The sequence below is a fragment of the Marmota marmota genome, unplaced genomic scaffold (genome assembly GCF_001458135.2).
Source record: "Marmota marmota marmota unplaced genomic scaffold, marMar, whole genome shotgun sequence".
In the NCBI taxonomy this organism is placed as follows: domain Eukaryota; kingdom Metazoa; phylum Chordata; class Mammalia; order Rodentia; family Sciuridae; genus Marmota; species Marmota marmota.
In genome coordinates, this window is record NW_026000057.1 from 33,656,088 (window position 1) to 33,682,034 (window position 25,947).

General features: G+C 33.0%; 1 protein-coding gene across 1 annotated transcript in view; it reads right to left on the minus strand.

Annotated features, from left to right (window-relative positions):
• The window catches only part of Tacr3 (tachykinin receptor 3), an 83,197-nt gene that overhangs the window by 32,931 nt on the left and 24,319 nt on the right, over positions 1 to 25,947 (minus strand). Inside the window, exons 2-3 of the mRNA XM_015484421.2 lie at positions 14,018 to 14,206; positions 9,742 to 9,892 (exon numbers count right to left, since the gene is read on the minus strand). Coding sequence (XP_015339907.1) covers positions 9,742 to 9,892; positions 14,018 to 14,206 — 340 coding nt within the window. The remainder of the gene's footprint in view (positions 1 to 9,741; positions 9,893 to 14,017; positions 14,207 to 25,947) is intronic.

Below are 25,947 nucleotides of genomic sequence, written 5' to 3' on the forward strand. Positions count from 1 at the left end.
AAAGGGAGAGAAAAGGGATATTGCATGGAAATGGAAGGAGACCCTCAGAGTTATACAAAAGTACATACAAGAGGAAGTGAGGGGAAAGGGAAAAATAATACAAGGGGGACAAATGAATGTCAGTAGAGGGGGTAGAGAGAGAAGAGGGGAGGGGAGGGGAGGGGAGGGGGGATAGTAGAGGATAGGAAAGGCAGCAGAACACAACAGACACTAGTATGGCAATATGTAAATCAATGGATGTGTAACTGATGTGATTCTGCAATCTGTATATGGGGTAAAAATGGGAGCTCATAACCCACTTGAATCAAAGTGTGAAATATGATATATCAAGAACTATGTAATGTTTTGAACAACCAACAATAAAAAATTAAAAAAAAAGATACTGTTCTTTTCCTATTGTCTGTCCTCAGTATCTGTGAGAGGAATCAATTGGTTTTACATGTGTAGTCTATGCATCTGCTTTCATTTCAGTATCACTGCTACGATTACTAAGATTTTGTAATATGATTTGATATCAAGTTTCATGATGCCTACAAAGTTTTCCTTTAGTATATGAAAAAATGTACAACACCACTAATCATCAGGAAATGCAATTTAAAATCACAATGAGATATCACCTTATACTTGTTAGAGTGACTACTACGAAAAAGTTTTTTAAAAAAGCAAATGTTAGTGAAGATGTGGAAATAATGGAACCCATAAATGCTGCTGGTAGGAATGTACATTCATATAACCATTGTGGAAAATAGTATGGAGGTTCCTCAAAATGCAAAACTAGTAATATGATGTGATCCAGAAATTTTCACTTCTAGATATATCTTTAAAGGAATTTAAATTAATATGTTCAAGAGATATCTGGAATTTTCAGCTCATTGCAATATTACTCACAAATTGCCAAGAGAAGGAATCAACTTAAGCATATATGGATGGATGATGGTTTTAAAAATGTGATAAATATACATATGATAAATATACATGTGATAAATATATATGCAAATATATGGCCTGAAAAAAAATAAAGAAATTCTGTCATTTGAGACAACATGAATAGACTTAGAGGACACTGTGCCAAGTTACTAAAAAAGAAGCAGAAGGAAAAATACAACATTATCTAAAATAGTCAAACTCATAGAAGCAGAGACTAGAATGGTGATTAGCAGAGGCTGGAGTAAAGGTGGAGGACTGGAAAGATATTAGTCAAAGAGTACAAAGTTTCAATTAGGTAAGATAAATAAGTTTCAAAGATCTATTGTGGAATGATAGAATTATGTTATGTGCATATATGAATATGGCATAATGAATTCCACCACTATCTATAATTGTAATGCACCAATAAAAAATAAATTTAAAGAAGGATCTATTACAAAGCATGGTGACCATAATTAATAATATATTTTATGATTCAAAAGAGATAAAAATGCAAAAGAGGTCAAGGTATGTGCCAGAGCCACCATTTGAACTTGGCATAATGATTGTAAACTTTTGTTCTCAGTCACTATATTCTATTATTTGAAAGTAACTTAAAGGATGACATTCATTTATTCACTCATCAACCCATTCTACATCTCTCTTACCAAATAGTTATTGTCCAATTCACTCAAAGCTAATAAAAAAGTTTATCCAATTCTGTAAATAGAAATAATTTTAACTACACAAAAATGATTACAAAAAAATAAAGAAGGTAGAATAATTAAGAAACTTCTGAAACAGAACAAATGGGGTAGATATTTGTCATTGTCAGATTATAGAATATACATTAAAGCTTCATTAATTTAGCCTAGTGTTAGGATGATGCATGAAGAGTCAGTTATATTATAGGAAGAGAGATGAAAGTCCTCATTGAGTTTCAAATAGTAGTAACTGTGACTTTTGAAGTTGTTGGCAAAGATAGATTCCTCAATACCTGTTGATGGAAACAACAGGAAAGCATCTAGAAAGTAAATCTGTAAGGTTTTCCCCAACTCAGACAAATTCATTTCAGATGGAACTAAACTTTAAAAAAACATGGGAAGAGTCACATTAAATCTCTGCTCATATAGTAATTTTATAAAACCCATTACAACTGATATAATTTTCAATTGTGTCTGTGTGTAGTGTATCCTGAAACACTGAAAATTATAGTGGTTGTTATATACTTCATATGCTAAGATTTGTTTTCCAGATGCAATCCATGATGTCTGAACCTGTAATTGCAGAATGGAAAATGTTAATTTCACAGAGAAATCTTTTTAAATGATTGTCATGCACTCAAGGGCTCTAGATATATCCTCCTTGGAGTGCTTATCTTTTCTGTTGTTTTTAAGAAATAAAGTATGACTAATAAACCAAAAATATATAGAAACGCTTGCTGGCCATAGGGAGCAGGGAGAACACTTAATCAAGGGTATGGTTGGTATTGGCAAGGAATGCACAGTGTGGGGCTGGGAGGCCTTCCTGATTGTGCCAGGTATAGTAGATGGATTTAGCTAGAGGGAACAAACAGCTATTGGCTCTTGGTAAGCTTCCCTGTTTCATTTAGAAATATTGTATGGTAATATTATTCAAATCCATCAAAAGTTTCAGGTATTTTTTGACATTATTTTGGTTTTGGTTCTTTCCTTTTAAGAAAATAAATCTTCTTAGGGAACAAATTCTACATTTTCTCATCTTCCTCTACTGAGTTAAAATATCACTTTCTTGTATCTTTCTGCAATTTCAGAGAAGACTGTAGGACAGATATGTTCTAATGGTATTTAGTGATTTATCAGCTAAAAAAGAAACTTTTCTTAAAATACCTGTATGAAAAATAAATGGTAAATAATCATGTATTTCTATATAAAATTCTTATAATATTTATTTCTTCTTTTGGGGGGAGAGGTTTTGATATATGACAGAAATTTAATATATTTTGTGGCTCTTGACTTTCATTTCCCTAGAAAACTTACTATTAAAATGTTTGGTTTATTTTTCCCATTATTTTTATTGGTGCATTGTAGTTGTACGTAATGGTGGAATTCATTGTAGCATATTCATACATACACACAATTTACGATATAATTTGGACAATATCATTTCCTTTTCCCTCCCTTCCCCTTTCCCTGTGGTCTCTTTACTCTACTGGTCTTCCTTAGATTTTTATGAGATGCCTCCTGATCTTTCTTTTCCTTTTTCCTAAAATATTTGGTTTATACCTATATGATACTTTAAAATTCAACACATGAGTGTTTAAAAGATGTTATTAATAATAATATGAGTAACAATAAAGTATCATTATGACAAACGATCGGGGAAAGTTGGGTGGAAATAAGTGGAAGTGTGTTGCAGAGATGTGGAAATGAGAGTGACATAAAGATATGTCAATCACAACTGTGGCATGTGTGAGCTCACACATCTACATGATATGTTAATATTAATATTGGAGTCTATGTCATCTAGGTAAATTTAATTTTTTTCCAGTTTATATTTTTATTTGTTCTATTTAGATATTTATGGGTAGAATGCATTTTGACATATTATACTTACATGAAGTATAACTTACTTTAATCAGGATTCCATTCTTGTGGTTGTACATGATGTGGCTCTTTTTAAAAAAAATAGTAATAAATACAGTGAAGTACAGAAAGAGAAAATGGTTATGAGGACAGTATCAGAAAAGTTTTAGTCTATTCAAAAAGCCAGAATTTCAAGTTTCTCAATAACTATGCATATTTAATACCATTGATAATATTCAGTGAATTCTCTAAGAAAAATCTATACATATTTTGTTACTTAGATTGCTAGAGCTGGTACTAAAGGACTTCACAACCTTGAAGCTAAAATTCACTTTAATAGAATAAAATATGATGTAAATATTAAAACACAGAGAAGGCAATGTGCTGTAAAATTCTTGGTTCAGATTTTTTTAATGGATATTTTCCAAGAGTAAGAGGTTGAGTTTATAGGTTAAACTGGAAAAATGAAAAATACTCCGTGTCTCCCTCCTCGGTGGTTGTTGTTTTGATACTTTGATTAATTGTACTCACAGGGAATTTTCTGTTGATATTTCTCATTATAATTAATGTATAGAAAAATCTTAAGGTCCTTGGGAAGTAGTATTATCCTTAATATAATTTATCTTTTATAATTAGGGCATTATCGTTATACATAACATTGTGGCTCATTTTGACATAATTAAACAAGCATGGAATATAAGTTGCTCCAATTCAGTCTTCTGTATTCCCCTTTCCTTCTTCTCCTCTCCTACCCTATTCAATTTCCTCTTCTTTACTGGTATTCCTTCTATTTATTTACAGTTTTTTAAAAATACAGGTTTATAGTTATACATAAACGTGAAATTTAGTGGGCTGCATTCATATATGTGCATAGGAGAGTTTGGTGAATTTCGTTCCACTGTTCCTTTTCTTATTTCACCCCACCCCCGCCATCCCCTTCCTCTAACTCCCCTGGTCTCTCTTCTATTTTTGATGGGATTCCCCTTATCTTACCTACTCCCTGCCCAGCTTTTTTGGTGTAGCTTCTCTATATGAAAGAAAACATTCAACCCTTGACTTTCTGGGTCTGGCTTATTTTATTTAGCATAATGTTCTCCAGTTCCATCCATTTACCAGCAAATACCCTAATTTCATCTATTTTCATCCTTCCTTATGGTTGAGTAAAACTCCATTGTGTACCACATTTTCTTTATCCATTCATCTGTTGACAGGCATCTGGGCTGGTTCTATAACTTGGCTATTGTGAACTGTGCTGCTATAAACATTGATGTGGCTGTGTCAGTATAAAATATCCTAAAATCTGTAGCCATTATAATGAATTCTTATTAATCAGATGTTAATGTCTGGGAAAGAGAGTTCTCATTCAATTTTAGGTTCTCCATATGGAAAAAGGTACGAAAATGACACAAGAAAAGGGAAATATCAACATGGAATAAGTATCTGCTTTGTAGAAGGCACAATGCTAAGTATTAGAACCATAGAATTTCAATTCCAAAATTAAATTTTTTAATTAAAAATTGAAATTAAAAAACTTATAAATTTAGTTTAAATTATAATAATGTAACTTTCTTCAAACCTCGATGAGTTTGAGAAAATAGGATGTAAGAAAGCTAGAGAAAAGTGTCTAATATCACACTTAAGTAAGGCAATAACTTTGACACCTTTCAAGACCGCCATGGTATCATGATCATGGCACTGTGCTCCTGGCTTTCCTAGTTCCTGAATCAGATACCTAATATCTGTCTCTGTACATTTAGTTATGTCATGATCACAGAACTGGTATTCTTGTGATGGATCAGACTTCAACATGGCAACTCTGAGGGCAGAGCTCTGTGGCATGTGAACGGTCCTTCCTCTGAATGTTGATGTACTTCATCAAAACAGATGGAGTATCTGCCTTCAATAGTACCACACAACTTGCAGGATTCATAAGGATATCACAAGACTAAAAGACATTTTCCCTAAATTAAGATAAATTTTGTGTGTGGCATTTCCACAATAAGAATTATTAATAAATGATTTTTGATGAATGAATTGAGCTTGATCTAACTCTTCTGAGTGTTCATTTCTACCTAGTCACCATTTCTTCTTTTTTACATAGATTAATTTAATAATTTGATCATCAAAGCATTAACTAAGTTTTACATCTAATTCATGTATCTTTTACTTAGTATAATTTATTTTCTTCCCATCTTGCTAATCTCCAGCCTTCTAGCATTTATGTTCTAGATAGTTACTCCAAGTTGCCATCAGGGATTCATCTGACTCATTCACACATACATTTTGGGATGTATTTTGTCATTGCCAAGAATCTTAACTTAAATAATTTATAGGAGAATGCCACTACATTTTTCCCCACTCAAATTGGAAAGAGATAGTCTCTATTTATGAAAAAATTATGTGGGAAAGATGGATGACATATCTCTGTTTTCAATTGAGTGACTTCAAATTGAAACTACATGGATTTAGTTAGTGATAGATAAAAAGCTAAGTCTTATAATGAACATTACTAATGAGTTTGAGAAAAATATATGTTTTTCCTATATAAAACCACTTAAGGAAACAATGATATTAACAAGACTGAAAAAATTTAAAGTATATCTGATTTCTTTACCAAAACATCATAATTATAAAATCAGCATCTGCATTCATTTTCTTCTCACTCTGCATTTGGTTTTAGGCAAATGATTTTAGGAAAGAAGTCATGAAGTTTTAGATTCTTTTTAGATTCATCATTCTAGATTCTATACATGATATATCATCCTGAAATATGAAAATGTGTTTTAAATTTGCTTGTGAATTGAACACTAGATATTTAAAATCTAAGTTTTCATATGACAAAACATAATACATTAAATTAAGAAATAATGTTTCAAGTTTTGTTGTATAATTATTATGACTTTACACAGATAGTTTTAATACTTTTAACACATGGAATTATAGTTGAGATTTTAATAGGAAGTCAAAATCTGTGACTTTTCTATAATAAGAATAAAGTAGAAGAGGATCAGTGTATTTTTCTAGATAGCATATTATTCTCATTCTGGAATATCATGATTAATAAAACATGCTCAGCAAACAGCATAATATCAGAAAAGCAGTCTCTCTTAAGAGTTCATAAAAATGTATTAACTTCATTTTTCCAAATTAAATATTACAGCAATGCACCAAATAGTTCACATTTCCTGAAGGAGAGCTTTGACAAGATTATTAACCAACTACCATTGAAGAACAGAATAAACCTTAGTCCAGTCTTTGAGAATTGTATGACCTTAATTGATATTTTGTATTTTGCATCCAGCTGAATATACTTTTACTTAAAGTACAGGAATTCTTAATTTAACTACTTTGCTATAATAAAGAGACTCACTATTTTAAAACATTTAAATAGACAACATATTTAAAGCCAATGGGTACAAAACATTCAGGACTTTAAAACAGGATATGTACTATAAATTAAAGATACCCTTGGTTGTGTTATGAGGAATACAAAGTGCTTTGAAAACTAAAGTAAATTACATGAAGGTTTCTTAATGTATTGTTATAATTTCTTTTTCTCCGATAAAAGACCAGTTCTAGAGATATGATTAAATTGTTGGAACACTTTTACAGATTGCTTCTTGGATCTTATTAAAGTTCCTGGAGCCCTAAAGGTTAAAAATTGATTTTCAGGTTTAACTTTACAGTTTTAATGATGAAGTATTTATGGAAGTATGTTAACATATTACTCAAAATTAACAGTCTTCTCCCCAGTGCTTACGACAAGCAGTGGTATTATTTTCAAAATATATAATCTTAGGTAGGATATATGTAAAATTTGAGGGGTGGATTTATTTATTCTTGTACATGTATGTTTGAGAATCAATATCTACCAATTTTTATTTTTAAGAGGATGGCTCATAATTGTTTATGGAGTTTTTCCTCCCAATAGTCATGCTTAATTTGCACTATCATATCCATATTTATCTCTCAAGTCCAGTTTGTATTATCAAGGTTGTGGTCTCTGTTAGACAGCCTATGATTAAATAGTAAGTCCAAGGTAAGACTTACATCTATTTGTGATCACATAAAAATGTGAAAATATTATTATTAGTAGTAATGTATGTAATTCAAATCATGCCAGAACAATATTCAGATTTTTAGATGGGTACAATTATTATGTGTCAGTTTAAAATTAAAATACAGTATCAATTTATTTTAAAAAATTAAGAGCTACTTGTATTTTGAAATTTTAAAATTTAGAGCAAAATCAGTCCATATACTGATGGCCTTAAGAGTGTACAAGAAATCCAAGGAAAAGGGTATTTCTTATAAGTCCCTGACTTGGATTTAACTTTGCATTATTTCAGCTCAGATCAATTTGAGAGGGAGATAAATGGACAAAACCTTTAAGTGTCCTCCTTTTCTGAAATGTTCTAGAAGAGTCACACAGGTTGAGTTGATATTTTACTTTGAAGTCGTAGGGTGATGAAATCAAAAGGGATTATTTATTCTTCACTCTCACTGGCTACACAGGGGCAAAGTAAAAATATATTTCCTTTTGGTTTTGTTTTTTCTGGGACTCTAAATTAAAAAATAAAGAACTGAGATTAAGTTTTCATTTCTTCCTAGAAAATTACTACATGTATGTGGGAAAAATCCTCTTAATCTATAATCATGGGTTTATTTTAATTTGTGTAGAAGTGAACAGGGAAAGGGGCAGAACAAAAAAAAGGTCTATACCAATAAGAAACAAAAGATAACTAAGTAGGTAATACAAAGACAGAAATTATTCTGAAATATATAACATTACATCAATTATTTGATGTGTTGATACCCCAAACATAGTTTAATATGAACAACATATTTAAAAATAAGGGTTGAAATTGCAAAAGGGTAAAAGAAACTTCAGATAAGATGAACATATTATTGGAGTTCTACTTTCAGTAATACTTTTTAGATGTTGAATGCATAATTTGGTGGTTTGTGTGCATCATTTTTAAGATTAGTTTATTGAAAGAGAAAATCATGCATATCATTCATATACATATGTATGTAGCATAAGCTTTGTCTAGCATAATTTGAAGAAAAATCATGGTATTAAAATGGAATCTTTTTGCTGCATTATATTTTTTAAACCTGAGTGATCATTGTTAAGTGAGTGTATGTTGTTAATTAGTTTTAATATTGTTGAGAGATTTTTAAAGGAAATGCCCATGTGATTGTTAGAAGCTTTACATGAATAAATTAATCATAAATGGAACAAATACATAGTGATTGACATGCTCATTTATCTTTGAAATAAACCTCTCCAGTATGCAATAGGCACACATTAATTGGAAAGAAGATGATGGAATAAGATACTTTTAAGTTTCATCAATTTTTTACAAATCTCATTCATTGAGTCAATGAATCAATTATAGGTGGAAAAAAAATCTTTGAAAAAATTTTAGTGAAACATCAATCCTGTTTAAGTTTTAGGTGTTTTCTTACTAAATGTGAAATAGTCAGAAATAGGCTCTTTTTGTATCAATGAATTGTAGAAGAGCACTAATACAGTTCTTGTTTCTTAATCAGATATACATGATGACTGGATCAGGAGCAAGATGGAGGCGGAATAGACATCCAGGAATTATAGCACTTTCTAAGAGAGATGTCATTCCTGGAAGATTATTGAGTACATCATAGGCACTCTGTTCAATCAGGGTTAATTATAGCTACAGTTGCCTAAATAAAATCAGCTGAGATTCCATTTAAAGTGAAATTTTGGCAATTTCTGGTAGAATAAATGAGAATACTCTGCAAAGGGTGATTTTTTAAAAGAGTATTGCTGTAAGGAAGTAACTCTTGTTCTATCAGGCACTAATATTCTGATACTGTACATGGGCAGTGGCTTACAGAATGACAACAACATAGACAGAATATAAAAGAAAAATATTGGAAAACAAAGGAAGGAAGACTTTTTTTGTTTTGTCTTTTGTTACCAGGGGTACTCAACCACTGTTACATCCCCAGCTCTTTTTAATATTTTATTTAGAGACAGGGTCTCACTGAGTTGTTTAGCCCTTCACTAAACTGCTGCAGCTGGCTTTAAAATTGTGATCCTCATACCTCAGCCTCTAGAGCTTCTGGGATTACGGGTGTGTGTCACTATGTCCGGTGGAAAAGAAGACATTTTAAAAAGTGGAAGTAGAATATCAAATCATATTATATTAAAATGCCATGAGTAAGTTTTCCTGTCTCCGATGTGCCACAGTTTGCACAATGCTGGGTGAATTATGCAGAACAGTACCTTTCGTTTGGCCTTCAGCTGCTCATGATACTTGTCACAGGTATCTCCTGGGATCTCTCCTCCCCAGAGAGTAATTCCAACGATGGTGTATGTGATACCCATGATGAGCAACGGGAAGCAGTACACCAGAATAATGACAATAATGTGGTACCTGTAAGGAATCAGAAAACAATCTTTTGGAAAAAAAATATGTGGAACTTCAAATTTGTTCAGTTTTGAATCATAATAAAAAATGCCAAAGATAATTTTCACTTTATGTCCTTATTTCACAAACTGATCAAAATGTCATGTCATGATTAGTGTCACCTGGATTCATGTTTCAAATGCTGCCAATTGACCTATGTTAGTCTTTGTATATGGAAGCATGTAACTGCAGTAAAGTGCTCATTTAATCTATGCATATTTTCTTTGCCTAGTAAATGGAGAATGAATGCCTTTCCTCTGCTTGGTTCTCTATTTAGTAATTATTCAGCTAAGCTAAACATATTAGAAATTAAATATTAGAAATAAACTGTTTTTCATCTAAATGAAAATTAAAAGTTAAGTAGGTACTCTGAGATAAATTGGATACAGGAGTTATGTGTGATTTTAAAAATCTGGCAAAGACACATGCGTTTTTCCAAAATCATGGTGCCTTTGATTTATTAGCTTGTTAAATAACATGCATACAATATAAGTCACCAATAATTATCAAAATCAATTCTAGGATTCCATGGCTTTCAACCAAAATTATAAGGATTCAATTAGGGAGGAGTAGAAGTTTATGTAATAATTTTTATAGCCTAAATAGAATTTTACAAATTTAGTGTGGCTTTCATTTTTTAAGAAGGCTTTACAGTAATTGAGGAGTTTATTATAATAGTCTTATCAATACCTATCCTTCTCTCTCTCTCTCTCTCTCTCTCTCTCTCTTTTTTAAAGTGAATCTTAAACCTTGCTTTTCTATTTCTTAGTGGCTTGCTGTGTCTGATTTAAAGTTTTGTATCAATGGGGAGTGCTCCAGTCACTGTGTGGGAGGGGAGGGAGGTAAGCCTTCAGGCTTACACTCAAGGAGTGTACCTCAGGGATGTGCACCTCAGGGATGGTGGAGGAGGGAGATAATTGCAGCACCAACCTGCTGGATTATATATTATCTAGATCCATCTGTTCTGTCTTGTGTTTCCTGTTTTATTATGTATCTGTGTTTGTTCCCATTCTAGCATCTAGAATTTTTGGCTCCAATAAGTGGGCCATTGAACAACAGCAAAGATTCCAGAAATCTGTAGCAATCTAGTAAAAATGTGACACAGAGCTGTGGGCTGGTCGAAACACCTCTTTATGCTAAAGAAAGAAAAGCCTAAGACAACCATGATTGTCTCTCTTGCTGCAGTTGCTTGGACTGTACAGCAACTCTACAACCTGTTTCTCACTTCCTACTGGATAAGTGACTTTCTTACTGTTACTTCCTGGACTAAAATCAACATGGAATCATTTCAAAGTATATTTCATTGGTCAAAGGGAGATAAACAAGCTTCTTAAACAAAAAGAAAAGAAAAAAATGCATAATACATCTGTTTTATTCAGTGTGGTTAATGGAATATGCATCACCCTGGGAACAGTTTTTATTATGCTGCTTGGATATTAAAATGTTACAGAAGTAGCTCTTGTCTGCCTCACTCTGCCCTTAGTTAATGGAAATTCACACTTCCCAGGTAGGACTTGAGTATAGTGTCGTTGAGTCAGTTGTAGCTGGGCACCTTCTTATCAGTTAGCCTTGAATGAACAACTCATTAGTGAGTATGAATTGTTTTGATTTTTCTCACCTGGAGTTCATTGAATTCTTATTTTTGACAACTTCCTTTAGAAGAACACAGTGGTAAACTTTATTCAATGGTACGATTAACAGTGACTTTGGATGATCATTCAAGTTGATATTTGTTTTAGCTAGATATAAGGTAATTGTCTGTACCACAGGAAGCTGATTCTACTGTCTGCTTCCACAGTGTACTTAAAAAAATTGTCTGACTTCATGAATAAAGACCAAGTTTATGACTTCTGATGATGAGACCAATTAAGATTCATTCCTTGTGCTGTTTCTTTACCAGGAGAGAAGAAGCTCTCTGGAATAAAATGAAACTAATTCTATGTTCGAGTATGTGTAGGTTTCTTGCTTGTGCAAAATTTAGCAATTTCCAGGAAACATTGGTACTTTGTTCCACACAGAGAATGAGACAGGCTTAGAGCTCTTGTTCCCTGCATTACTTTAATTAGTAAAGCTTTAAGCCCTTTGCACAACAGACTTGGAAAAGATCATGGTTAGAATTCTTTTTAGCGTATTTTTCATTTTAGATATTCAGCTGACTTAAAGTACACAGTAGGTTAAAAAGCAGGTCTGTGACCTTTGACCAGCTAAAACAAACAAACAAACAAAAAAAGGATAGAAGACTTCCTGTGTTTGGTCAAAATTTAATGCAGTAGAAAATAAAATAATTTTCTACTAATTATTTGTTCTTTTTAGATATACATGACAGTAGAGAGTATTTTGACATATTTTACAAGTATAGAATATAACTTATTCTTTATCATTCTGCATTAATAATGGTCCCCATCCCTTTGACATTGGAGAAAGTGTCTACACCTGTGTTTGACTTTTTTCTTCATTATTTCTTAGAAAAATTAAGGACTGGTGGTGAGAAAAGACTGGTGATAGCCGATCTCCTGTCTATGTATATTTTGTAACTCTGTGGAAAGCTTATAATCATTCTTTCCCTCTCAATAGCTAGAAATTTAGAATAGTTGAAGTCTGTAGAAATGAAAAGGGTTGAGGGCCGAAATGTAACATATTTGGGAACAATTCTTTTTTTTTTTTTTTTTGGTACTGGGGATTGAACTCAGAAGCACTCAACCACTGAGGCACATCCCCAGTCCTATTTCGTATTTTGTTTAGAGACAGAGTCTCACTGATTTGCTTAGTGCCTCAGTTTTGTTGAGGCTATCTTTGAACTCACAATCCTCCTACATCAGCCTCCCAAGCTGCTAGGATTACAGGCATGTACCATGGCTCCCAGCTGGGAACAATTCTTAAATTGATTAACTAGTTATACTATAGCTTTATGAATTTATTTCACTGATGATGTCAAACCTGTTCCTTGTGGTGTATCTGTCCCTAAATGTTTTTCCCCCTCCAGTATGACTTTAAATAGTAGCATCCATTATCATATGTTTCTATTTTTTTAATGTTTCAGATGACAACTACCTTAATTTTACATGTATTTCATCTTTGCAAATTTCTGGATTTGGTGTGTGTGTGTGTGTGTGTGTGTGTGTGTGTGTGTGAATATATATTGTATTTAACTTCTTTGGCAGTTTTAATTCTGTATTATTTCTTCAAGTAAAAGAGGAAAATCTTGGGAAAAAGTCAATGGAGAAGTAATTCAGTGAGTAAATAATTCAAGGATGATAATGTTATACAATTAAGATTTATTAATTATAATGAACAGAATACAGCATTCAGTTTAATAACTGCTGCCTGATTCTGCTTTACTAGTGCCAGCTAATATTTTTTTTCTTAAAAATTCTAGATTAAAATGACTGCTTAAAAGATGACCATTATTTGAATCATTTCTTAGTTTTAAATAAAAAAATAGGTTATTAAAAGTAGGAAAATAAGCATTTTATTGTAATAAAATTCAAATGATCAGAATAACAAATATAATCAAGTTACAATAAATATAATCAAGTGTATGATTATGCTATTTTTCCCTTTTGCTTTTCTTTAGGTGGATCCAAAGTACAAAATGCCAAATTCTAGCTTACACCATTCCTATTTCCTTTCTGACCCAGTGCTCGGGTTTCTTAATGCTGAAACAAATGAACAAGACCAAATCAAGCCAAGGCAAACTTAGAGGACCTGCCAGGACCTCCCTTCCCTTCTGCCAGGCTCCCTAAAAGAGCAATCAACACATTCGGGCTTTGGTTCCTCTGTTCGAACTTCTCAATCAATAACAACCCTGCTTTCCTTGGCAAGGTTCTTTCATTTGTTATCACTGACTCCAGGAAACTCTCCCGTGCTGTCCCATATGGAAGTTATCACGTTTCCAATTAAAACCTTTGTAACTTATACAGACTTTCTGACCACATCACACTGTCTTATAATAATTTTATGTTTTTTTTTTATTCCAAGTAGTAAGTGAGCCCTGAGACAAACATCTATGTCTTATTAATTTCTGCTCCAAACCACTGTTTCCCTAAGTGTCTGATAAATTGAATTGAAAATCATTAGAGAGAATTAACTTACGTGAAATGTTGTTTGGGACCTTCTGGCCATTGAACGTAGCAAAGAGTGCGGCTGGGCATGACTTTGATTTTGGAATAAAGACACTGAGGAAAGGCAAGTAGAAATGCCAGAATCCAAATACTTCCAATGACAATCCTGGTAGCTGTGGCAGACAGTCTGGGTTTCAAGGGGTCAATAATGGCCATATACCTATATGGAAAAAAAAAAGAATGTTTTGTTGATTCTTTTGATGTTGGAGTTTAAAAATTAACTTCAAAGGTATTTCTATAGATGCAATTATCTCTGTTCTGGTAAATGAGTTGATGAAGATTTGGGTTGTACAAAGGCAGTAGTCTGAGGAACCAGGCAGATCTAGGTTCAAATCCTATTCTGACAGTTGCTTAACCTTTTTAAACCTCAGCTTCATTATTTTTAAAATAGAAATAAGAACACCCACTTAGGGTTCAGTAAGATCAATAGAAATAATATAAGTGAAGAATATTGATTGTTTGGTGCTGTGCCTACCACATCATCAAAATTCATAAACGTGTGTTGAATTGAATTGAAAAGGCACATAATAGGTGCTTAAAAATACTAGTTCCTCTCCTCAAAGTCTTCATTTCTTTTCTGTCTCTTTATCTTCTTAAAAAATTCTGACAAAGTAGTATGGATGGTAACTATATAATTGACAAAGATGAAGAACTACAATAAAAAATGTGGTCAACATAGTCATTTAAAAGTAGCAGGAGACAAATTCAGGATTCAGGTATGATGGATAAATCAAATTTGATTGAGGCCATGATTTCCTGTTACTCAACAAATTGGACTCACACTGCGTTGTGTAAATCTTCCTGGTATCTAACCTAGTGCCATTACAACTATGTAACTGGAAAACATAGTTATAAATGGGAAAATACATTTGAGGCTCAACAGAGTACACTTACATATGACTGTCAGTGAATCATGGGAAATTGGGAACTATGAATTCTTAAGAAAGGTCAAATCTTATTCCCTCGGTAAAAAAAGAAAATGATGTATCTCAGAGAAATAATTTTCAGTTTTAAATTGGATACCATATGGCTAATTGCAAATTTGGCTAATGTTTAAAGAAGAAAATAATATATTATGTTAAAATTTAACATTTATATCAATAAAGCATTACACTGTTGGCTATTTTGTGTTTTTCACAGACATTTTAAAATACATAAAATTTCCAAAGATGATATTTCTGTCAAAGAATGATTATTGCTTAGCCTAAAATATTTTAAACTTAAGAAAAATTATTTCAAAATAAGGATAATATAATTTACCAGTTTGTTTATTTCTCTTTGTGTAACTATTAGAACTTTTTATATGTTTATTTTTATGCAATGCTAAGGATCAAATCCAGTGCTTCACACATGCTAGGCAATCGCTCTGCCACTGAGTTATGGCCCCAGCCCATTACTATTAGGTTTTTAGTAGCAATATTGGAAATTATGTTTACATTATTATTAATATTGACTTTAGTTACAATTTTCCTAACATAATATTCTTTATTCATTATGTTTGATGGCTAATAGGCAAACATGAATCAGACATAAAAAAAATTTGCCCTTCTGTGATTGGCTTATTTCACTGAGCTGGAGGATTCCACATATCTGAGGTACCTAAAAATAGTCAAATTCCAGGGAAGCAGAGAGTAGAACGGTAATTGGCAGTGGGTAGCAGAAGACAATGAGAAATTGTTGCATAGGGTGTAAACTTTCAGTTTTGCAAGACAGAAAACAGCTCTGGAGATTTGCTATACAATACAGTACCTTAATTTTCAAGTGGTATAGTTTAAAATTTGTTCAGAGGATAGATTTTATGTTAACAGATATGTTGTTACTGCATAAACAAAATAAAACAAAACAGCTCTCCCACATCATAACACAAAGAAAGCTTTGGCCGCAATGGATATATTTAATATCTTGCTTATTGTGATTATATCATAGCTGTATATGCTTGTTCAAACTCGTTGGAATGTATATGTTAAGTAGGTACAATTTTTGTGTGTCAAGTAAATCTTAATAAAAAAGTAGAAAAATAAAAACTATAAAATAAAACCTTGGTTTAGGAGAACAAAATGAACCATATAAAGAAAATATAATGAACAGTTAAATGGAAAACTACTTAAAATTCACGTCTTGGTGCTTATGTTGGTGAAGATATTACAAGAAACAATTTTTGACTGCTAACCAGGGCCATTTTATACATTTAGTACCTAGAGTAATATTATCAAGTAGATAATATTTTTATTTTACAGAAAAGAAAATTGAGTTTAAAGTGATTAAATAAAATAGTCATAATGACAAGAGGAATTCTAAATTAGTTGTGCCAGTATTAAAAATCCATATAGTTACTATTTATAGCTTTTGAATATAACCATTCATGTAAAGAATTGTGGAATAGAAAAAAAAGATGTAATGTTGCTAACTTCCCAAAGAATCAGAAGTAGTATTATGCTTTTGAATCCAAAAACTTTTATGTGTAATATTAAAAACAAAATCAAACATGAATTGCAAGCTATCTTGCCACTGCTGTTGATGATAACCCACACAGTATTTATCACAGTATATCAATATATATTTCCCAGCCAAGCACAACACTTGTCAATAAATTTTATTGTAGTACTAAAATAAATATTCCCCAATTCTATTGTAATCTTTTACTTTTTGTGCCCTAGAAGTTTATAAATGCAATTTGAATATTTATACAGTTGCTTTTATAAGACTAATAAAAGACTCTTGTATGGCTACCATTGCTCAGACAATTCAAAATAAATTGCAAATTTATTATTAATTAATTGGGCCACTTATCCTGATTCTATATAAGCTATTTCCTGAGAGGTAAACTATTGTTTTATTTGAATTATGTGGAAACAATTTATGTTCTCAATATTTTAGTGAGAATAAAAATATTGAAACGTCAGGCAGGCATGATTGCCATTTCTGTTCTTTCTATTATTTATTTTTTCAACAAAATATTTATTGAAAGCTTCCTGTGGCATTTCAAACACCAAGATAATACAGCACAGAGCAAAAATGACCTTCACAGATCTCAAAGCTGATGAAATAGATAGGTACTAAATTAGTCTATTTTCTGTTGCTATGAAAAATACCTGAAGCTGTGTATTTTATGTGGAAAAGAAGCTATTTGACTCACAGTTTGGGAGGCTCAGAGATGAGGCACTGGCATCAGCCTGGCTCTCCTAAGTGCCTTGGGGTGAACAGTACTACAATGGCAGGAGCACTTGTGAGAGGAAACACCATGTGGGAAGCCAGAGGGTGAGGAGGGGCCAGGCTTGCTCTCACAAGAACTAATGGGGATCCCTTGACTGTTAAGTCTCTGAGAGGGCAGCCCTGGTGACCTAACCATACTCCACTATGCTCTGCCACCATTAAAAATTCCCACCACCATATTAGGGTCCTAGCTTCCAATTGAATCCCAGGGGGATAAATCACAACCACATCCAAACCATAGTAAAATGTAACCAAATGATCTCACCAATAATAAAAATTACAAATGTAACAACTGTCATAAAGACAAAGTCAAGTGAATGCATTAACTGAGAAAAATATGTTGAGACGATACATCAGTATTCCTTAGGATACATCAGTATTCCTTAAGATACACCACTCTGGGTTGAAACATGGAAACGTGAGTAGACAAAGTGTCAGAAAAGTGAGGGTTGCAAAGAAGATTACTGGGGAAATGGATAATCTGTGGAATACTCTTGGGTTCATGGGGGTTTTTAGGTGTTGGATTGTGCCTGTCCTAAAAATATATGTGGAAGACCAAAATCCCCAGTATCCTAGAATGTGCCCTTATTTGGAAAGAGGATCTTCACATAGATTGTCAAGACAAAATGAGGTCAATTCAATATTACTGGTGTCCTTTACATAAAGGGGAAATTTGGAAATAGAGAGATATAGAGAGGGAGTGCCATGGGAAGATGGAGAATTGAAGTGATGCATCAACATGTCAAGGAACACCAGAGATTGTCAGAAACCCAACAGAACTTATAAAGAAGCAAGAATGGATTCCCTACTTGTTTTTGAGAGAGCATGACCCAGCCTACACCTCAGTTCCAGAATTTCAGTTTCCAGAACTGTGTGTCAATAAATTTCTATTATTTCAAGTCATCTGTGGTATGTGCTTAAGTAAAAGCAGCCCCAGGAAACTAAAGCAACAGGGAGAAGAAGCATTAGAGACTATTGAAGTGGAAACAAAGAAAGTAGAAGGGGGGCATGTGGTTTGAGATGAAGTTATAGTGCATATTATAGATTTTTTTTTTACTATGAAAAGTAATTGAGAGGATTTAACTAGGGACTGGAACAATCAGATTTTCTTTCCAAGCCAGTGTCTGGTTTTAATCTGGAAAATGGACTGATGAGAAAGAATGAAAGTAGGGATGCAAGTTACCTGGCTAATATTTTGGTTTGGGTGAGAGGGAATTTCTGCTTGCAATGTGGCTCTGTTCTGAAGTAGTTTTAAATGTAATTTCTATCAAATACCAGTGTATACATTCAGTAGGAAAATGCTTTTGAATTTGTGACAGATAATTTTATTGAAAGCAATGCTTTCATTTAAATATATATTAAGTTGAAATTCACCTATAAATATATCTCTAGTATTCAGTGTTTTAAGGAAATAACAAAGATAGTATATATAATCATATATTATACATGATATTCTCCTTAGACTTTAAGGTAATATACTTCCCTAATATATACAAAGTCCTTTTGCAGGGCAATAGAAAAGCCATTTAATTCAGTTTTATTTCATTTTGAAGGGGGAGGAGTTTTTAGATGAAGAGATGGTGCAAAAGATTGCTTATCGGTAGAGATGTTACAGGAAAAGAGCCGAAGGAACTTCCAGATAGGAGCAATAGTTATGTCATAAAATAATTTTTAAAAGTAAAGGAAGTGAAACCTTAAGCCCAGAAAAGAGACAGAGCCCTCGCTTGCTTTAATTAAATATATGAAAGACTGTAATATGGGACAGATATTAGAGCACTGTTACACACTTTATAGCCAATGCTGCAATATTTCTGTAGGAAGATGATCACATCTGTCCTGGGAAACTGAGAATTGCCCCTAGAATTTGCCCTTACCCTGGGCAAATTGGGCAACCACTCTGGAAAGCAGTATGAAGATTCCTCAGGAAACTTGGAGTGGAACAAACATTTGACCCAGTTATCCCCCTCCTCGGCATATTCCCAAAGGACGTAAAATCAGCATATTTTAGGAAGATGATCACAACTGTTCAGAGGAACTGAGAATTGTCACAAGGTTTTTTGGGTTTCTCCTTCCTTCCCTCCTTCTCTCCCTCCTTCCTTCTCTTCTCTTCTTTCTTTCTCTCTCTCTCTCTCTCTCTCTCTCTCTCTCTCTCTTTCTTTCTTTCTTTCTTCATTCCTTCCTTCCTTCTTTCTTTCTTTCCAAGCTCTGTTGGAGGTGTTCAGGAATAGAGTAACCATTTATTGTGTGGATCAAAGAACATAAACTATTAGATGAATTACTGAAATAGATGAAAGTAAGCTTTCTCTCAATTTTGAATTCTAGCTCTAATCACAGACAAGTTATTTGAAAGCTAATCATAGTTCCAGGCCCTTACACTTAGGATTAAGAGAAGAAGCATATTGATAGGGACAAACTAGTGTGCTGAAAACTGCACATTTTGAAATAACTGTTTTTACTTTGTGTAACTTGAAAATGCTACAAGTATGACCCAATTATCAAATATTACTGAACTCAAATTCCTATCCAGCTATTTGTTTCCCTTACTGGCTTCTTTTTCTATGCTCCATCTATGTATGCAGTTAAAGAAAGCTACATATTATAATTGGCAGTAATACTAAATAATTCTTTTTTTTCAAATTTGATGACATTTTATTTATTTTTTTATTGGTTGCTCAAAATATTACAATGATCTTGACATATCATATTTCATACATTTGATTCAAGTGGGTTTTGAATTCTTATTTACCCCATGTACAGATTGCAGGATCACATTGGTTACACATCCACATTTACACATACTGCCATACTAGTGTCTGTTGTATTCTGCTGCCTTTCCTATCCCCTTCCTATCTCCCCTCCCATCCCTTCCCCTCCCATCTTCTCTCTCTACCCCATCTACTGTAATTCATTTCTCTCTTTTTTTCCCTTTCCCTTCACATCCTCTTATATGTAATTTTGTATAACAATGAAGTCTCCTTCCATTAATTCTTGCAGGAATTTTTCTTAACCAATAGCTAAATTAAGAGTGCCATGCCCAAATCCCAATCATGTCAGCTTAGAAACAAAATTCCTCATCAAGACTTCTAAAGCATAAGAAGTAAAATCAAGAATCAATAAGTGGGATGGTACCAAACTAAAAAGCTTCTTCATAGCAAAGGAAACAACCAAGAAAGTGAACAGAGAGCCTACAGAATGGAAGAGAATCTTTGCCACCTGTACCTAAGATAGAGCATTAATCTCCAGAATACATAAAAAACTCAAAAAACTTAACACCAAAAACCACAAATAACACAATTATAATTGGGCAAAGGAACCCAACAGACACTTTACAGAAGAAGAAATATAATCCATCAACAAATATATGAAAACATGTTCAACATCACTAGCAATTTGACAAATGCAAATTAAAATAACACTAAGATTTCATCTCACTCTAGTCAGAATGGTAATTATCAAGAATACAATTAACAATGTTGGCAAGGATGTGGGGAAAAAGGTACATTCATACATTGCAGGTGGGACTGCAAATTGGGCAAACACTCTGGAAAGCAGTATGGAGATGCTTCAGAAATCTTGGAGTGGAACCACTATTTGACCCAGTTATTCCCCTCCTCAGCATATTCCCAAAGGAATTAAAATCAGCATATTACAGTGACACAACCACACCAATGTTTATAACAATTCAATTCACAATAGTTAAGCTATGGAGCCAAGCTAGATGCCATTAAACAGATGAATTGACAAATAAAATGTGGTATACATACATAACAGAATATTACTCAGCCATAAAAAATGAAATTATGGTATTTGCTGATAGATGGATGGAACTGGAGACTATCATTTTAATTGAAATAAGCCAATCCTAAGAAATCAAAGACTGAACGTTCTCTCTGATATGTGGATGCTAACACACAATAAGGAGGAGGGAGGAGAGGAAAAAATAGAAGTTCAGTGGATTAGACAAAGGGGAATGAAGGGAAAGAGGAGTGGGAATGGGAAAGACAGTGGAATGAATCAGACATAACTTTCCTATGTTCATATATGAATACACAGTGTAACTCCACATCATGTTCAACCACAAGAATGGGAAGTTATACTCCATGTATGCATAATATGTCAAAATACATTCTACTGTCCTGTATAACAAAAAGAATAAATAAAAAACTACAGGAAAGGGTGTCATGAAAGTGGATGAAAATTATTTTACATATGTCCTCTTAAAATGTGAATGACTTCAGAAGAATCCTGAATGTGACCATATATAATAAAACTATGCTTATATTTCATCCATTGGTTTTTCATTATTGGAAAGTCAATATTTTGAGTGCTGTCATTTGAAATATCATATGTACATATTATTTGTTTTGATTCTTTATTTTTGCATTTCTTTTGCATAGTCACAAACTTACCAGTCCAATTTATGATATCACTAAATCTGTTCTTTCCCTCCCTTCTAATTACCAATGTCTGGACCATTGAACCATCATAATGTGTTTTCTTGCTATTGCTTTGTCCTGGATTTCTTCACAATGTCTTCAAAATTATCTTTCTCAATATATCCTTGTTTCTTTGCTTCCTATAGATTAATAGCAACCCTTTACAGTCTTTACTATAGTGACAGTAACATTTTTTTTTCTCTGAAATGTAGTACATTGTACCAGTCAAAACTCCAGGAAAAACATGTGGCATAGTCCAATAAGAAAACAAAACAGATTTTAATAAAAAGGCCATTTACAGAGTTGTGATTGTGGTGGAAATGAATAAACATTAGGATTAGTAATACTAAGGAGTGGGTACCACTGCTTTCCCAGGCCTAAAGGATGAAAGGATTCTAGAATCTGAAATTAGGAGATGAAGTTTGAGGAAGACACTCAACCAGAGATATGGATATATTTTGAATAGCCAGCCAATTTGCAACAGTCCTGAAGGAAAGGAATGGTAGATAGACCCCTAAATCACTGTCATGCCTTCTCTCATTTCCTCCCACTGTCTAGGCAAGGCCAACAAATTCTGAATGAGAGGGGTTCTCTTCATGCAGTACCCACAGTCTTGGGGGTGGGGTGGGAACAGAAAAAGGGATGGAATTCACAGAGAGTAGAGTAGATCTGAACCGAAAAGCAGAAATGATCCCTTTTGTTCATACCTTGGTTTAAGTTTTATAATTGGGAAACTTCCTTTCCTTTGATTTCCACTCAGATACAGAATGATCACCATAGATTCTTTCTGTTCTCTTCTTCCTGAGCTAGTTTTTACATACTCAAGTGTTCCAAAGGTATTATGCTTATGCTTAACTTTTACCTCATGATCTCCAAGAGGAAAGGGATACTGATTTATTCTTTCTTCGGTTTCATAACATCTTTTAATGTATCTGGTCCACAGTAGTCAATGTAATCGTCAAATGGTGACCGAAGATTGTTCTTGACTATTTAGACATAGGTATAAATGAATCATCATTTACAAATGAGTGCTTCAGAATATATACCATTTTAAGGGGTTAGTTTTCTTTATTTTGCTAAATACGAATAAAAAAACATTACAGAGTTATCTTTATAATGTCAAAATTACCTTAAACTACACAATACATTTGAACAGAGTTAGATAATGTCAGCCACAATAAATATTCAACCTAAGTCATTCTAAACTATAGTAGACATGATGAAATTAACATTTGGGAAGAAAAAGATCCATAGAGGTAAACTTAAGACAATAGAAAAATAAGAAATAACTTATTTAAAGTGATTCTTAGGTACTTGTGGTTGACATGGAAAAAAATAAGTTTATGTGAAAAATTCCAATCTAAGGATTAAAAAACTCAATTTTTAACATTGTCCCTAGCTTTTCAAGAGAAATTACTTTCATTACAGTAATGTGGAACAGGTGATAATTCTTTTAAATCTCTGTAACAATTTTTTGAATGAAGAGTAATGAGATCTTTTCTGTAACTGGAACAAGGGCCTCTAGTGTTCAGTGATTCACTGGTTAAATTGAAATAGTTCATGCTACATTTGGAGAATTTGTAAGTACTTTAGTTGCCCTAGGAATTAATCATTTTATTTTGTTTAATCTAGAGCCACAGCATATCAAACACTTTTCTTATATAAGTACCTGTTCTAGTTCCTGTACATCATCCTTAAATTCACAGGGACAAGGACATCAGTCAAGTAGGAGAATTTCCAAATGATTTGGGTATTTAAGTCACAATGATATAATTGGTTAAGTGTGCAATGGGAGAAAGTATTAGGTAATCTCAAAACTCAGATAATATAGGTGGAAAATAGATGCCTCTTAATTACATTTTCATGGTATCCTATTAAAGTTGATTTGAGCTCAATTTAGTCAGTGATAAAAAGAATTTTAAAACTTGCCCCTTTCCAGTCATCCACTCTTACAATTAAGCTTGTATTGAGTACCGAATGAATGTAAAAGTTATCTTAGATTCTATAACAATAAATAATAGTAAATGCTATAAAGATAAACAAAACAATAAAAAATATAGAAAATAGCACAAGGTAAGGTAGTTGTTTATTGTTTTGTAAAGACTACTTATCTGCATACCACATTTATAAATCTGAGATTCTTTATTTTAATTGCCTCCGCACTTTGTGGACTATTACTCTTCCAAGTCTTTCCAAGCTCATGAGACAAATGATTTAGGTCATATAATTTGACTTCAAAGAGCAAGTGTTTTCCAGTTCTGTAATTTTCACATTTCACTACTGAAGCAAATCAGGATGCCAGACAGTTCACCCTGAATGATCAATTTCTCACACTCTGGATTTAAGTTCCATTAATTTCAGAACATTATTATACTCACTTTATTATCTTCACAGTGTTAACTGACATCTCTCATGGTACATTAGTATGTACAAATAGGAAATTAAAATTTAGTTCTGGAGGGTGTGACTCTGCCCTGTCAGGTTGCTTTCTCTAGTTAAAGACCAATCATGGTCCTGAGTTCATACTTCTCCTGGTCCAAAATATTTAAACAGAATTCTCATCCTTCCTGGGGAGAACTGTGCTTCTGTGTTTGAAGTGACAATATAGCATATAAATAATGGCTCTTATGGACATTTTAAGATCAGCATATTTCAAATCTCAAGATTGGAATAGTTAGGCAGGTGGAAAAGGTTTTCAGCAGGGACTATCATATTTGATTTTTAGGAGCCAGAACTCTAACTCAAGATTGTAGTTGTAATTTTTGTTTTCATGAAATGTGCACTAAGGGTTCTCACTTCAGGAGTTTTCTCATTTTCAGGCTTTAGGTGCAGACATAAGACATCTATAAAACAGCAAGATTATATAGTCACTTTTGAGTTTGGGAAAGCTGGACTAGAGAAGAGGGTATGGGTGTTTTTAATTGCATTCTACTTATTTTAAAAATGTAAAATCAGGCACTTTTAAACTTTAGTTTGAAGATGCATATTTAAATTATATGATAGATGGTTTATTGTGAAAGCTGTCATCAGAGAAGTAAAAACTACATAGCATTTTTTCTTAAATAAGGGGAGTGGGTAAAGAGGTAAATTGGAAGCACATGGAATGCAGGAATTGAGACACAACATTTCATATCTTATTATATTATTTTTTGTCATTCTTTTACACATGGAGTCATTTGGTGTAATAAAAAAGGATTTGTGACATCTTAAATTCCACATGGAAAGCCTGTTATTGTACTGATAAACAACTATGTTTCTTTTCTGTTTCTCTTAAATACTTCAATTGAAAGTACTCTTTAACTCCTGTCAAATTATGCCTAAAATTATATTGACAGACTATGTGCAAGCAATGTCCAGTCCTTGAAGAAATAAAAGTGGGCTGTGCTCCTTAGATCTTAATGGGGATTAAGGATCAGTGGGAAATCACTTGCAAATATTTTTGTGTGCTTTGTATAATTAGATGAGTTAGGAGCTTTCGAAATGTAACCTCTATTTTGTGATTTTAATTTTTGATTATCATATTATTTGTTAACTAAATATTGGAACAATTAAAATCTGTCTCAAGAGTGTCTGGCTCGATAAAATTCCATCATTCCAGTGTAAAATATGTGCAATATCTAGTTACTTGAAAACCTTCACATAGAAACTGGGCAGGGTGAATGACAGCAGGGAATAACTCAGACTGCCAACTGGTGTAGTCAGCAACTTCTACATGTTGCATGCTAGCGATATAAAGAAAGCTATAGCTTAGTATTCATGCAAAAATTACTACATATTACGTACATAAAACTGAAGGTCTTCAATTCTACCATATTTGCATCTTCTAAAACAGAATATTATGAGACATTCATATTAACTTATGACGAAATAGAATTTATTTCTTAGGTTACATAACAAGTGGCTTTAAGGAGTTTCCAAGTCTATTCCTAGAAGAGTAGACTGATGATTTTACTTCTTTTCAATATAGCTGTGCTTTGAGTTATTATTCTAAGTGGAATAACATTGAATAAACTTTGTTCTAATGGATTCCCTGCTCCCTTTTCATGATTAGCAGCCTCATGCCTTTATAAGGTATGGTCTGGATCTACAGGTAAAACTGACTTCAGGCCATGCACGGTGGTACACACCTGTTGTCCCAGCAGTTTGGGAGTAGAAGTCATGAGGATCTCAAGTTCAAAGCCAGCTGAAGCAAAAATGAGGTACTAAACAATTCAATGAGACCCTGTCTCTAAAATAAGACACAAAATAGAGC